The sequence below is a fragment of the Hipposideros armiger genome, unplaced genomic scaffold (genome assembly GCF_001890085.2).
Source record: "Hipposideros armiger isolate ML-2016 unplaced genomic scaffold, ASM189008v1 scaffold_161, whole genome shotgun sequence".
NCBI lineage: Eukaryota > Metazoa > Chordata > Mammalia > Chiroptera > Hipposideridae > Hipposideros > Hipposideros armiger.
Genome location: NW_017731511.1, coordinates 465,802 through 480,937, shown reverse-complemented (window position 1 = coordinate 480,937; position 15,136 = coordinate 465,802). Strand labels below are relative to the sequence as shown.

General features: G+C 35.3%; 1 protein-coding gene across 1 annotated transcript in view; it reads left to right on the top strand.

The window, feature by feature from the left end:
* The window catches only part of PRKG1 (protein kinase cGMP-dependent 1), a 1,201,019-nt gene that overhangs the window by 1,050,094 nt on the left and 135,789 nt on the right, over nucleotides 1–15,136 (top strand). Inside the window, exon 8 of the mRNA XM_019651487.1 lies at nucleotides 11,350–11,496. Within this exon, the coding sequence (XP_019507032.1) occupies nucleotides 11,350–11,496 (147 nt within the window). The remainder of the gene's footprint in view (nucleotides 1–11,349; nucleotides 11,497–15,136) is intronic.

Below are 15,136 nucleotides of genomic sequence, written 5' to 3'. Positions count from 1 at the left end.
CTGGGCAGATAATGAGCTATCTTATGGAAAAGTTTCCTTGGACTTCTCAAAAACTATCATGAGAAGCCAAGAAACCTACTCAGGTCAAGTAGGATTCTCTCTCTTATTTCAGATTTCTATGTACATGTCTCAGTTTTTCTTGCTGTAGACCCGTTTTCTCTGTAGACCCGTTTTCTCTGTCTTTTCTATCCATGTAGTTGCAATCATTCAACCAGATCTCCCCAGTTTTCACTTGTTCGCAGGTACAAATGTCCTCAATTCTCAGTTCCCCCTAAACAGAATCTGATTGGCCAGTTTGAGCAGGACCAAGTTAGCGGTGATTGCTCAACTCCAAGATGCTATGTCTAAGGAGCTCTGAGCATGAAAGCCTACTGGCAAAGAAAAGGGCTATTAAAATTTCACCTAGGTGGGCTTAGAGTAAAGGAAATTATTAGAGAACTGTGATGATGGTAATCTGAGATGACACTCTAAAAATGTATCTATTATAGCATTATTGTGAGGGTCAAATATGATAATTTGTGATATAAGAAGTATATATATAGCGTGTGGTACCTATGGTCAGACTACCTAGATTTGGATCACTGCTGTGCCAATCACCCACTCTATGGCATTGGGAAATTTGCTTAATCTCTATTTACCTCAGTTTATTTATCTGTCAAACTGTGGAAGTAGAATAGTAGCTAAATCATAGTATTGCTGTGAAGATGAAGTAAGTTTGAAAGTATAAATCCCTATTACAGAAATTGGCATGTGGTGATCACTCTCTAAATATTACATATTGGCAAATAAATTATTTTTCATAGTTGCTAATCTATCATTAGCATGAAATAAAGGTTTATTTCCAACTTCTTATACTTGCCTTTATTAAACTACAAATTTCTTGAGAGTAAGGCTAATACATTCTACATCAGTGTATCTGTCAGATGCTGTAACATGGTTTCTTACACATTTTAGATACACCAGTTAGGTGGATGGATGGATGAGTGGATGGATGGAAAGATGAAGAAGGAAAAAACGGAGAAAGAAAAGGAAGGAAGAAGGGAGGGAGGTAAAAAGAATGAAACTAATCCTTGGAAAGGAGAGTTGGCTGTTTTGTTCATAAAGGATATCAACCCACAATCTGGAACAGAATTAAAAAAAAACAAAACACACAGTATGTTTCTGATGGAATGATATGATCAACTGTGTTCTGCTGTACACAAATTGAAATACTAGACAGCTGTGACTGGCTGTGACATACTATAGATTTCTCCATCGTGATTAAGAATGAATATAGCAACTGATGTTTGTGAGCATCGTGCTGTATCTACACATAATTAAAACCAGTAGGTGTCTTAATTAAGATTATTAAAAGTTCCAATCGAGACATTATTTAATAAGAACCTTATTTTCTGTGTGATCTTTAAAAATCTATCAAATTGGTATGACGTTTTATGAAACTACAGGTCATATTTATTGAGCATTTTCTTTTGAGTTATTTTAGATGTGGTTCAAGTCTGCCAAAGTCATTGTTGAATCACTAAGTAATTAGCTGCAGTGTAGATTTCATTTATGTTAGCTGAGAAAACATTAATTAGACACTTGGGCCTGATTAGATTGTCTGTCCTGGGAAAGTAGATGCATAAAATCACACGAATGGAAGGGAGTGGCAGGTCAGTGTTTGTCATATGACAGTGAACTTGGAGTTAGGTGAATGACAGTTCACAGATAAGCTGTTACTCAATTAGGATGGTCAAGTAAATACAGCCTGCGGAGTAACACTCTTTGATGGCCTTGACATTGGCAAGGATAGATATTTCTAAGGTCAGAAAGATAGCATGATTATTAGAAGGCACACCGACACTGGGAATAGGTGATTCTGATTTAAAATCTGCATCTGTCACTTTTTAGCTGTGTGACTCTAGGCAGGTCCTTGAATTTCTCTGACATTCAGATCCTTCATTTATCTAGGAACCAGCCAACTTTTTCTGTAGAGAGACGGATAGTAAATATTCCAGGGCTTGCATATCACATATGGTCTTTGTCACATATTCTTTTTGTTTGTTTGTTTTTGTTTCCTTTATTTTTAACTTTTTAACGATGAAAAACCCATCTGCACCCTGAGAGCTGTACAAAAACAGGCTCAGGGGCATAGTTTTCTGACACCAGATGATTGTATCATTACGAGATTTCTCTTTTAAGCAGCAAATACCTGGCACAGAGAAGTGCTCAGTGATTGTAGGTTTCTCCCAGGTATCAACAAAGCTAAAGGTTTTGGTCAGATTCAATCATGCCATAGCTATTTTTAAAATGATCCTATCCTGTTATCAGTTGTGGGTCAGGGTTCTCAGCTATAAATTCAAAATAACAGGGCATGGCGGTTGCTGCCTGTCTTCCCAGTGCTCCTAATGTAGTAGGTGCTCAATTAAGGATGGCTTAGTAATATTAAGGTCAATACTCAGTCCACATGCACCTCAGCATTCACACAGAAGTGGCTCTGCATGGAGTGTGGTAGGTGAGATATGAGATACAGAGTAGATGCACAGTCATCTCTGCCGAACCGAGAGTACAAGGGACAAATAGAGAACAGTTTTCCAAACATCTCCTATCTGTCAGTTACTGTCATGTAAACTGAAATATGGACGTATTGAGTAGAGGGAGTCATGAGAACAGTTGGGTGGTGTGACTCGGGGAAGACTTCCTGGTACTAACATTGTTACCACTGACTTTATATTTTTCTTCTTACAGTTATCCAGGAAGGATTTAATGCTTTTTTCCTAGCAATTCACTTGAGTCTCTCAGAGAAAAAAAAACAACAATAAAAAAACAAAACAAAACAAAAAACCCAAAAAACAAATCCCAGACAACTGGGTTGCACATTGTCCATGCTTTACCTCCTGCTAATCCTGTTTGTTTTTTTCTCCCCTTTAGAGATTTTATATAGGTTTAAGAACGTGGTAAAACAATCTGTTGGATTTTTAAAGGTATTTGTACAGTTGATATATAGCCATTTATAATCTCTGCAGCCCCAGGGCTGCTAGCCTCATTTCTCTTTCCTTTTCTTTTTGCTCCAAGGGTTTCGGCCATTATGAATTACTCACTGTTCTCTACACACGAGATTTTCTCCTACTTTTTCACAGGCTGTTCCTAGTGATATGACCGCCTTACTTTCTCTATTGACAAATTTCCACATGCATATTATTTCTTATCCGAGGCATCCTTTCTTCCCATAGCTTTCCATGAGCCTCTCCATCGTTAATCCGTGCATCTCTACCATGCATTTCCCAGTCAGGGTTGGGGCACTGCCATGCGATTCTGTGTCACTTAGTCATGCCTCTGACGTACACCAATCACGCTGCATTATAACTGTCAATCTGTCTTACCCACTAGATTGTCACATTTTGGAGGACAAGAATTTTGTCCTTTACCCCTTTTTATACATAAGATAGCACCTGGCTCAGAGTCTATATTCAGAAACTTTATTTATGATTGCCAGTTAAAATACAAGACACTGGTTAAATTTGAATGTGAGATAAACAATGACTAATTTTTTACTATAAGTATGTTATTGCATGGGGCACATTTAAACTAAAAAAATTGATTATTTTTCTGAAATTCACATAAAAATGGATATCCTGTATTTATATTTGCTAAATATGGCAATCCTGCATTATTGCATGAATGAATAAATGAATGAATGAAGGAATGTCATTCTTTTCTGTATTATAGCATGAAACTATTTTCATTAATTTTTGCAAATTTCAGGTTAGACAGTAAGCCATAGTAGAAAATGTAGTCAATGTAATCTGAAAGACTTGATTGCACTTTGAAGCATGTTTTTATATTAACCACAGAGGGACTTACTCACTATGAAGAAATAACTGTTAATCCTTCAGGAACTTTCTAGTTTAATAGAAGAAGCATGAAGGCAGTGATGATCCACCAGTAGGTAAACAAGAGTGAATAGAACCTATTGGGGTTAGACATTCTATAATAATAAAAATGAAATAATAGTAGTGTTGTATAATTATTGTTTATTGAGTAATTTGGATACTCAGGCACTAATCTAGATGCTATTCATATATTTCATTGCTTATTCACAAAATTAGTCCTATTAAATACTATTATTTTACCAAGAAAATTGAGAAGTGGAGAGAACTTAAGTATCTTACTCAAGATCACACAGCTAATTAACGGCACATCTGATATTAGAACCTTCTAAAGACTATATTCTCAGTGCAAAAATTTACTATGACTTAATATGTGCAATTAATGTACACCGTGTGATTAATAATGAACAATTTATTATGGAGAGAAAATTTATTTCCTGATTACTAATGGAAATGACAAAAATACAATCTCAAAGAAATATTAAATATTAAACTATTAATTATTATATACATACATGGATATCTATATGAAATGTTTGTATATATATATATATACATACAGTTGGTAGCTTAATCTTTTAAGAGATTCAAACCACCACACTAACAGTGAAGCATGCTAACTTAATAATCAGATGTCCTTTCTGCAAAAATACTCTCTTTAGTTTGTCATAATGTTCCTGTAATTGCTGCTAGTGAAAGTGGGGCAAAAGGCAGTGCTGTAAGTGACACTGGAGAATACTGTGTCAAATGTTTTTACTCGCTGCACCTGCTATGCTGGTATCTGTTCAGTGTAGTCAGAGTAGGCCAGCATAAGTTAGCTGTAGCCCTGCTAGCTGGGGATGGCTTTGGGGTGATGGTGAGGGGTGGTGGCCCAGGGACAAATAGCAGCTAACCGTGCAATCAACACTGATGAGGCCTTCCAGGAGCTTAAAATAGCTTACCAGCCAGCCTCTCTACCACAAATTGCTTGTAGGAGTCAATTTCTATTATTTCATGTAGTTACTTCAAAAAATATTTATTTTATGACAAGTAATTCAAGTATATAACATAAAATTCAAAAGCTACAAATATAATTCCCCCTCCTTCCTCTGACCTTTAGTCACACATTTTTTTCCCTGATTGGAATTACTTTATCTTTTGCCATCCTGAAGCAATCCATTCATTTTAATGTATGCTTATTTGTTTGTGTGTGTATTTTATATAAATGAGAGCATACACTCATGTTTCTGCATCATGGTCACTTAAGGTATCCTGGAGATAATACACATACAGGTTTTATATCATTATTTTGATATTTTTAACATTCCCTTGCATTTATCTTATGAAATTGTAATAAATTCCACATTGATAGATATTTACATTTTTTCCAACTTTGTTATTACACAGAATGCTATAGTACTATGCAGTTAGGGCATGTCTAATATACCAAAATTCTTGGTAAAAATTGATTGATATATTTAGTAAGTCCAATACCCTGTTTGCTTTTTCTAACTAACACCAACTGTAGGAGCTTATATTGTATGCAGTCATTTGGCTTTAGCAATTTTTATTCAAATTGGCCTTGTATACATGTAGCCATGACTTTCATTTCTTTACCTATTATGTTGTTTCTTCTGTTTAGCTTTGATTCAAAGTTAATCTTCAATTTGGATGAAATGATAGCCTATTAGATGCACTGAATTCTAAAATCACCAAAGAATTTTGTTTATTCAATTAATGCAAAATAGGAACTATTTGATGAGCAAGTAAAAAATAAGAGATATTTTGCAGTTTAACTATATATATATATATTTTTTTTTAAAAGGAGTGAAAAAGTAGTTTATTAGAAGACATAGTACATTTCAAAGCATTTGGAGCGGCCACACGCAAAGGCGAGGCTCAAAAGGCTCAAAAAAAGGGAGGAGGGGGTTCAGAAAGGGAAGAAGCATTCAAAAAGAGCAGGGCGGACTTCCCAGGACTTGGGTTTTTTATCCCTTCTCTAGAATGGGCTGTTCCCCTAAGGGCATGGGACCACTTGATCGGCACCTGTGATTGACAAGAGGTACTGCGCAGGTGCGAGTGACTGGTCTGATCTAGTTGGGTATTTTGTGCCCATTTGTTGTCCCGCAAGGGTAGGTAATTACAATACAAAGGAGAATTTTGGGTGTAGAGGGGAGGTCCCCTTGATGGTTTCACTCTGTGGGATGTGCAGGAATGCAGAGACCCAATGCCTGCCTCTAACTGCCTGCCTTGTTTTCCCCTTGAGAGACGTGATCGATCCTCATTTAAATCTCTATGGGAAGCTGAGGGACAGGAGGTCTTTTCTTCTGTACCTGCTTCCTGCTGGGCAGAGGTGTAGAGCTGTCCCTGCGTATTGGGGGATTCACGGAACTCTGGCCCTAGCTGATCTCAGATGACAGGAAGGGGTGTCGAGATCCGCCTGGAAGACCGTGTTGGCTTCTTTGGTTGTGACTGGCAATCTTGTTGGGGTATTGTCTGTATCCCCAAGGTCCACGTTTCTCAGTGGTGGGGTTGCTGCTCAGTTGGCTGGGAACATTATTATAATTATATATTTATTAAGTATAATCTCAAAAGTTTAACTATATTTTTAAATTCTGGATATTTCTCTTCCTTAAAAAAGCCCAATGAAAATCTGAATTTTAATTTTTATTTACCCAAATATTATTTCATGGACATTTATTACATTGTCCTCGGCTTGTAATTATGAGAATATATTATGTCAAGTGGACGTGTCTGATTTCTAAGTGAAAATACATTTCATTCATCACATAAAATTATGAATATGAAAATCCATGCTGTGATATGCTTCTTACATATTCAGATGGTACATCACAATTACAGACTTGTAATATCCTTTTCTATCTAAAGAAATATCCTTGGATTCAGGATGAATCATCTTAGGAGCATTGAAAACCATGATAATTAGAACTTTTAAAAAGTTTCCGCTTTGGTAAAATTCTAACTAATTACAGAGGAGGACAGAGCAGTGATTTCAATCACCATTTCAAATGTGAAAAATGAAACAGAGACTGGGACATTTTCTCAAGGTCATACACTAACTTGACAATAGAACAAGAAATAGGAGACACTCTCCTGACATGCTGCCTAGAAATTTTTACAAGAGAAAACACCCTCCTGGCCTGAGGGCACTTTAGGAAACCTTTTGAAATATGGGACCATGCAACTTAATGTCCATTGCAAACATGCATCACTGAGGTTTACTAGTACATACATTCCAGCAATCATTCCAACATGCTTCCTTTTTCTCTATTTTAAAGATAGGGGAAATTGAAGAATTAATGTAGAAGAAACAAAGAAAGAGGAAAGGATCAATGCATTATTTTATTCTTTAAAGCATACAACCTTGAGATCCCCATGATGCATGAGACACCCATGATCCATGAAACACCCATGAAATAATTAGTCTATTAATATCTTCTCCAAAAATTAAAACTTGTTTTGGCCACTTACATTACAAAATTATATGAACAATGTCTGAAAAGTAAAACCAACCATCAGATTTATCTTAATCTAGATTATGTTATAAAGTATGGATAACAGAAGGGGAAGTATAGAATCAACAGGAAAGTGAGTGTTTGATTTGAGTAAAATGAACAGAACATCGATTATATTGCTCCAGGTTTGATATTTAAAATTTTAGTAGAGTAAAATACTTTTCTTTTTATTCCTCTTAAAACATCTTGAAATCATTCAGAAAAAGACCTAATGGGGCCCTAAAAAAGCAATGGCATTATACTGATAAGTCTGTATTCCTAAACAACTAATAAAGCAACAGAATAAATGAAAACAACAAGCTCTTCTTTCTTTCCATAAAATACAGTCTGGGGAGACATTTTAGATTTGTATTATTTTGCCAAAGAGATAATATTTGAAGTCAGAGTACAGAGTAAATACCATTGTACTCTAGCAACAACAACAAAAACTAGAATTCAGGATTTTTTCAGTGGTTATTCTTTACTCTAATTATGAAATGTAGAGAGAATTATATTTAATGACTAGATAGAAGAGCAAAAGCCATTAATGACATCAACATTCTGAGGAATAAATACATTCAAATATGGAATATGGAAGCAGTATGGATAGCTGTGAAATCTCAGTTAAGCTAGTGTCCTGAAGGCAGGACAACAGAAAGAAATACCAATATATACCCCTTTGCAATTGCTTTTTTCTCCCCTTTCACTTTTGCTAATTCCATGTATAAGATCAAACACAGATGACATTGCCAAAAATTGATCATTTTTTTTACCTGAAAAAAAAACAAACAACACAACAGTTTCACCTAGTTTTACCTAATGAATGTTTATGTTCATTGTCTTGAAGTATGCTGTAGAATGTGAAGTTCATATATCACATGAAAAAATCATTATGCCATCAACCCAGTAGGAGTAATATTTAAAAAAAATGTGATAACAGAATTATTCCAAATTGATTGCCCTGATTTTCTTATTGTGACCTTCCATGGGTACAGATCCAAAAGGATTTGCATTCTCTCAGGAAGTGAATTGATGTAGTAAATGGAAATATTCACCTATACTACCAGGAAGAATGAACTTTGGAGTTACTTTATGGATAACACTTATAATTGTTCTGCCTAGGGAAGCATTCTCTTTAAGTTTATGTCATGAGTCCCTGTTGATGAGAAGGCAGAGACTGCCTTGCTTGGACTCCAGAAAGTTGATCTTCTCTACACTCAACTCTATGGTGGTCATAATACATTGATTTTTTAAAAATACATTTTGTTCTTTCATTACTCTTATATTCTACATTGGAAAATTCTAAAGAAAAGATCATATTTTCTGTTTAGATATATTCTTTAATATATAAAAGGCTATATTGCAACATTCCTTTTAATAAGTAAAATTGTTCATCTAAAATTATTTCCTTGATTATTTCATTATGGCATACAAATTATTTTCTCTAATTAAGCTTGAGCTTTTCAACTAATTTTTAAATTTTATTTAATAAAAAGGAAAGGGAAATAAAAGGGAAAGGAAAAAGGGTTCACCTAGTGAATTTCTTTTTAAAAATAAATCTTCAGAGTAGCCTACCTGTACCGAATGATGTGTTCCTGCCCCCTGCCTCCTTTTCCTCAGTCCCTGAATTCCAACCTTTTTGTTGTACAATACACTTTTCTATCTCGGAGCTTTTGTGCATGTTGTTCTTGTTTTTTTAGAAAATACATCTCTTGACTCATCTTGCTAACTGAACACATCCTCCCAAGCTTAGTTTTTAATGTCTTCAAAAAGATTGTCTGGCCTCTGAAAGGAAGAGAACCAGAGAGATCAGTTATGAGGCCATATTAGCATTCCAGACTAGAAATGGTGATGATGACCCGAAGTAGAAGCAGTGGCTATGAAAATGCAAAGGAAAGATAGATGTAAGAGGAAAGGCAAAGACAGAGCCAATGTAATCAACGCACGCAAGGAATGAGAGAGAATAAAAAAAGAAAAAAGAATCTAGTCTTTTAAGCCTAGGTGAATGCAAGAACAGTGATATCATTTACCAAGATAGAGCACCCAAGGGGAATAGTGGTTTTGAGGTTAGAAGAAAATGAGGTAGGTTTGAATTAGAGATTGCAATGGAATTTCCAGACAGGGATGGCCAGTAGGAGAGAAGTAAATGTTAGAAATGAAAACTTGGAAGTCATTAATATAAAACTAATAGCTGATGCCAGAGGATTGTATGCAGTTCTCCCAATAAGAGAAATCAGGGCAATAAAAAGAATTTTGGAGAAACATCTAGATTACAGTGAATTAGAGAAGATTCAGGAGAATATATTGAGAATGTGATGTCAGGAAAGAATTGGGAGACTGATATAATTATAAAAAATTAGGGAAGGAGGTTTTATAAGGAAAGTACCATATTTTGCCCTGTATAATGCGTACTTTTTTGCCTAAATGTGTGAGGGAAAAATAAGGATGCACATTATAGGCCAGCCGAGTGGCTCAGTTGGTTAAGAGCTCACTCAAGAGTGCGAGCTCTGAGCAATAGTGTTGCCGTTTTGATTCCTGGCCCGAGCTGAGTTGCCACTGAGCTACCAACAGGTGGCAGGATGGCTCAGCTAAAAAAAAAAGGGATGCACATTATACATGGGTAGTACTAATTCTGTACCTATATAAATGTTTTTAATTCTTTTATTTATGCTTATGAGTTAAAAGTATAGCTCTAGAAATCAATAATGAATCTGTATGCAAAATAATACCCTAGAATATGATCGTTGGTCTTGTTGAACTTAGAACAAACTTGCAACAACAAAGAGTTCTTGGCCTTCTATAATGCGTAAATATTGTAGATTTGTTACCAGTACATAAAATTTCTTGTACCATAATATGTTAAAAACTACATGCTGGGCCGGCCGAGTGGCTCAGTTGGTTAAGAGCTCGCTCAAGAGTTTGAGCTCTGAGCAACAGCGGTTCGAGTCCAGCCCGAGCTGAGCAGCCGCTGAGCTGCCAACAGATAGCAGGATGGCTCAGCTAAAAAACAAACAAACAAACAAACAAAACTACATGCTAAAATTTCTTAGAAATACAAAAAATAAGTACCTAAATGTAAACAAATGAAAATTTGAATTGAAAAATTAAAACAAAGATTCTTTTCCCTGAAAGTTTGAGCCAAAAATGTGGGTGTGCATTTTACATGGGAGCATGTTATTCATGGCAAAATACAGTATATTTATTCAAAGGGTCACGTGGTTCCTGATGTCAGAGGACCCTAAAGTGATGATGATGACCATGATGATGGTGGTGGTGGTGGTGGTGGTGGTGATGATGATGACAAGCTATTATTCACTGGTTGCTTACTCTTTGCTAAGCTTGGTTAGAAGACAAGTATTTATTTGCATGTATTAATTCTTTTTACACTTAGTATGTGTGTTCTATTAGAACGTGGGAGGTGTAAATCCTGTTGGAATAACTTCATGACTAAATAGAAAATAGAGTCAGTGAATGACCTGATACAACATTTTTTTGAAGAACATTTATTTGCTCTGGGACCACACTTTCAAATAGCACTGCTGAATTTGTCACAAACTCTACAACTCTAGTTCATAATTAATTCAAAGTATAATTTCACTTTCAGTGGCTCTTTGATGCTTGTCACATCCTATCCATTTTGAATATCCTACTTGTAGTAAGATTGCCTTTGATTTTGAGATGAAAAGGATTCCTTTTGTCCTGTGTGATCCAAACTTAACTGTGGGCATTAAGCCATTACACTTGACTGAGAATAAAGGACTCCAGCCCATGAATTGCCATAAGTTCATAAGCAACTGGAGTAGTGTCAGTTTCCATGAAGGCTGGCACTGAGAGAATGCTAGGACTCTGCTGGCGGCAGTCACAGTGCCATAGAGATGGAAAGGAGAGCCTTTCCTGGGACAGGAGCTTTGCATGAACTATCTCTACCTTGGCTTCATGCACTGTGTTCCCCTGAGGTATCAATCTACTGTTGTGTTCCCTACTAGCCATGAGACACAAAGGAACTGCTTCAGAACAAGAAGCGTCAGTATTAAACCTTTGCTATGGATTATTCAGATACTGACAGCGGTTCTGCTTTTGAATACAGTGATGATGAAGACTCCAGTGAGGAAGCTCAGAGAATATCAGAGTCAGTGAACAGAAAACTGTATTTGTAAATAGTTTTGGATAATTTTCATGCTGTATGATTTCATTGAAAGGACTTTCTAACTCTTATAAAAATGCTTAAACAGAGAACAATACTAAATGACATAGCTTTGATAGTAATTATTCATTAATCAACAGCAAGTTTGTGAAATATCTGTTAATCTGCTAAACAGTAGCTACTTCTGTAATAGTACATGTTTATTGAATGTCATGCTGAAATCAGCTAATACAGGTGCAGCAGTGGATGAATATGAGATTTTATTTTTAAAGACAATGTACATGTCTTTAGACTGTTATGTAGATACATGTACATTTACTTGCTATAAAGAAGTGTGCTGAGTGTTTAGAGTCAATATGTGTTTGGTGAAAGTTTTTTGGTGTGTAGCATGTACATTATTTTATAACTCTAGTTATAAAATTCATTCATGGTCAATGTTTTGTTTTTTCCAACATCTCATAAATTCTATTAGAAATTATAAAATACCCTGAAGTGCCAAAACATAAAAATGAAAGAAAGCTCAGCTTTTAAAAACTGTGCTATCTCCCTCTCTCTTCTCTTTCTCCATGTCTAAACCATTATTACATGAAACCCCTACTAACTTGGCAGATTTTCTGTGGAAAACTAGTATCATAACATCTAAGTATGGATAGAGATAAGTTTAATATCATGGAGCTATAAGAACCTCTGTATTATAAGACTATGTAATATTTTCTATCTGAATCCAAATGATATTTGCTTTTACCATGGTCCTTGGACCTACAAAGGATATAAGCATACACAATATTGTCCGTTTATATGAGTAATAGTCTCTTATTGGAAGTTTCTATCGTCTCTCCTAAAATAAGGGATTAATATAAGTCAATAATAGGTCAGATGGTATTTTTTTTCTGTCACAGGAGCAGGCTCTTTGAATACACAGGGACGGCATTTCTAGATATCCACATAGGCAGGCACAACAGCCTTCATTAAGCACCTTAATAGTAGGCATTCAATGACAAGGTAATGGCAACATGAGCTTGCATTGACTAAATTTGATATTGAATAATTTGCTATTGTTATGTAACATTACTATAAAGCAACATAGCAAGGCTAGGAAAGAGCCATGGATAGGAAGTCTAATAATTTGAGAATCAAAATGGTTTATTGGATTAGCTTTGCAATCGGCACCCATAAATGTATTAATGCTGTTTTCATTGAGAATGAAATATATTTTTATGATGATGTACACAGGGACAATTATAACTACTTACTGCTCAGAAGTTATTTTGCATTGGAATTCAGAATTGTTGTCAAATAAAATGTGATAGCAGAGTCTATCAGTAGTGGACTCTTGTGGAAAGAACTTGGACTTTGGAGCCAGCCAGATATGTGTTCCAATTCCAGGGCTGCAACTCAATACCTATGTCTGACTTTGGGTATGTTACCTAACCTCTATCCCCATGTGTAAATTTGGAATAAAATACTCATCCTCTGTTATATGCATTAAATAAGATTTGTGTTAATTGTTTAATATAGTTCCTGATATGTACTAGATGCTCATTAATCGGCAAATATAATTTGTCACTTAATATATTGTTTTTCCTCCATGATATGCATTTCTTCTCTTTTGATATATGTCACTCTACTAGATACTAAGACTAATTATAGGCTATAACTTACAAATTTTCCTTTTTAAAATAAAATACTTTCATTTTCTATTGGCTATGTCACTCTTTTGATTTTTTATTTTTTCCCCATCTACATTTAAAAATATCTATGTATTTTCTTTTTGTTGTAAAGAAATTGCATTCATTTAAAAAATATACCTGATTTAGGCCAGCTGATATGATAAAATGTAAAAATATTGAAAATTTGTAATGAAACAATTTTTTAAAATCCATATGCACAGAAAATATTATAAAAATAAAGTATTTTATATGTCTTATATTTTGAAAGACTTGAGCAATTTCTAAATCAGCAACATGGAACTGTGTTTTAGGGAACGTTGGATTTAATATGTTTTCTATCAAGTTGGATAGGACTTTTTCTATGCTAACTGCTATTTGTAGTAACATATGCTGCCATGTGCAACCTCCTAAGAAATAAGCCATTCACACAATTTATGAAAAACCTGATGGTATTACTGACATTTCCTACATTGTGTCCACTTCACCAAAAATTCCCACTCAGAAAGTGATAATGGAGTTGAAAATATATTGCCCACTTCTATGGAGCAAAAAGAAAATCTGTACTTCGTTCTTGGGTAGGAATGTTTCGTAAAACACAGACAGTGCCTCCACAAGGACAGACATGAGAGTGTTGGTGATGAGAAGAAATAGAAGTCAACAGCAGAACACACTGCTCTCTCTGTGCTGGGAATTATGATGCACTCATTTTTGCTTATCTCATTTAATACCACACAGCGAGTGGCCATTCTTATCATCCCATTTTTACAGATGAGGAAGCTGAGGCTTTCACACAGCTTGTAGCTGGTCTTGTAAAACCAACTGTGTGACCTCAGAGCCTGAGGCCCAAGGGCCCAGGACTGTGGTGCCTGTGCCGTATCACACACTTACTAAGCACCTCCTCTGTGCCAGCCGTTCAGAATAAAACGGAGGGCAAAACTAACCACAGGACCTGCCTTCATGTGGTTTAGTAATTGGAGGGATATAGGGTCATTAAATATGTAACCACACAAATAAATGTATGCATTATAAACTGTGGTCGATGTTTGAAGAGGTACTTAAGGCCATGAGAACAGGTAAACAGGGAACCTGATCAAGTTAATTCAGATGGCAGCCCTGAGAAAGGGGCGCTTAGGCCAAGATCTAAAGGATAAGCAGGGATTAACTAGGCAAGGAGTTGGAGAAGAACTTCTAGGCTTAGAGAAGGTATGTTAAGAAGAACTCATGACAGGAGGGAGATGAGGTGTTCAGTAATTGAAAGGAAGCCAGTTTGGCTGTAAGGGAGGTTGATACTGGGAGTTGAGGAGAGTGTCATAAAAATTTTAGAATCAGAAGAGGACTTAGTATGGTAGATGGGTTAAACATACAACGGTCAGTAGCTTTTTTCTTTCATAGTAATAACCAGTGAGAAACAGAAATGGGAAAGGAATACACAACTCATAAGAAAAACAAATGATATAAAACAACTAAGAATACTGTTTTTAAAATGTCAAGACCCAATTGAAACAAATTAAGAAATCGTATTTAAAGACAAAAAAAACCAAAAGAGATCTGAACAAGTAGAGAGTCATGCCATGTTCTTGTGTGAAAAATTAATATCAGAAAGTCCTTTTCCTGAAATCAATGTATAAATGTAATGCAATTCCACCAGAGTCCCAATGTGGGTTTCTTTCGAAGAAGAAAAAATATTTTATAGTCTTATGACTATAAATATTATGAATGCTTAAGAGTATCATCTAGATATTTCCAAAACAGAATTTTAGTAAGGAAAACATTGCTTTACCAAATACTAAATATGAATAGTTGCTATAAAGCAATTTTAATCTTAATAGCATGATGTAGCAACAACAACAAAAATCAGTAGAAAAAAATACAGGGTTCAGAAATACATGTGAAAACTTAGCATATTTTGAAAAAATAAAAATCCACTAGGAATATCTTTATTTTCAAGACTTTGCAGCC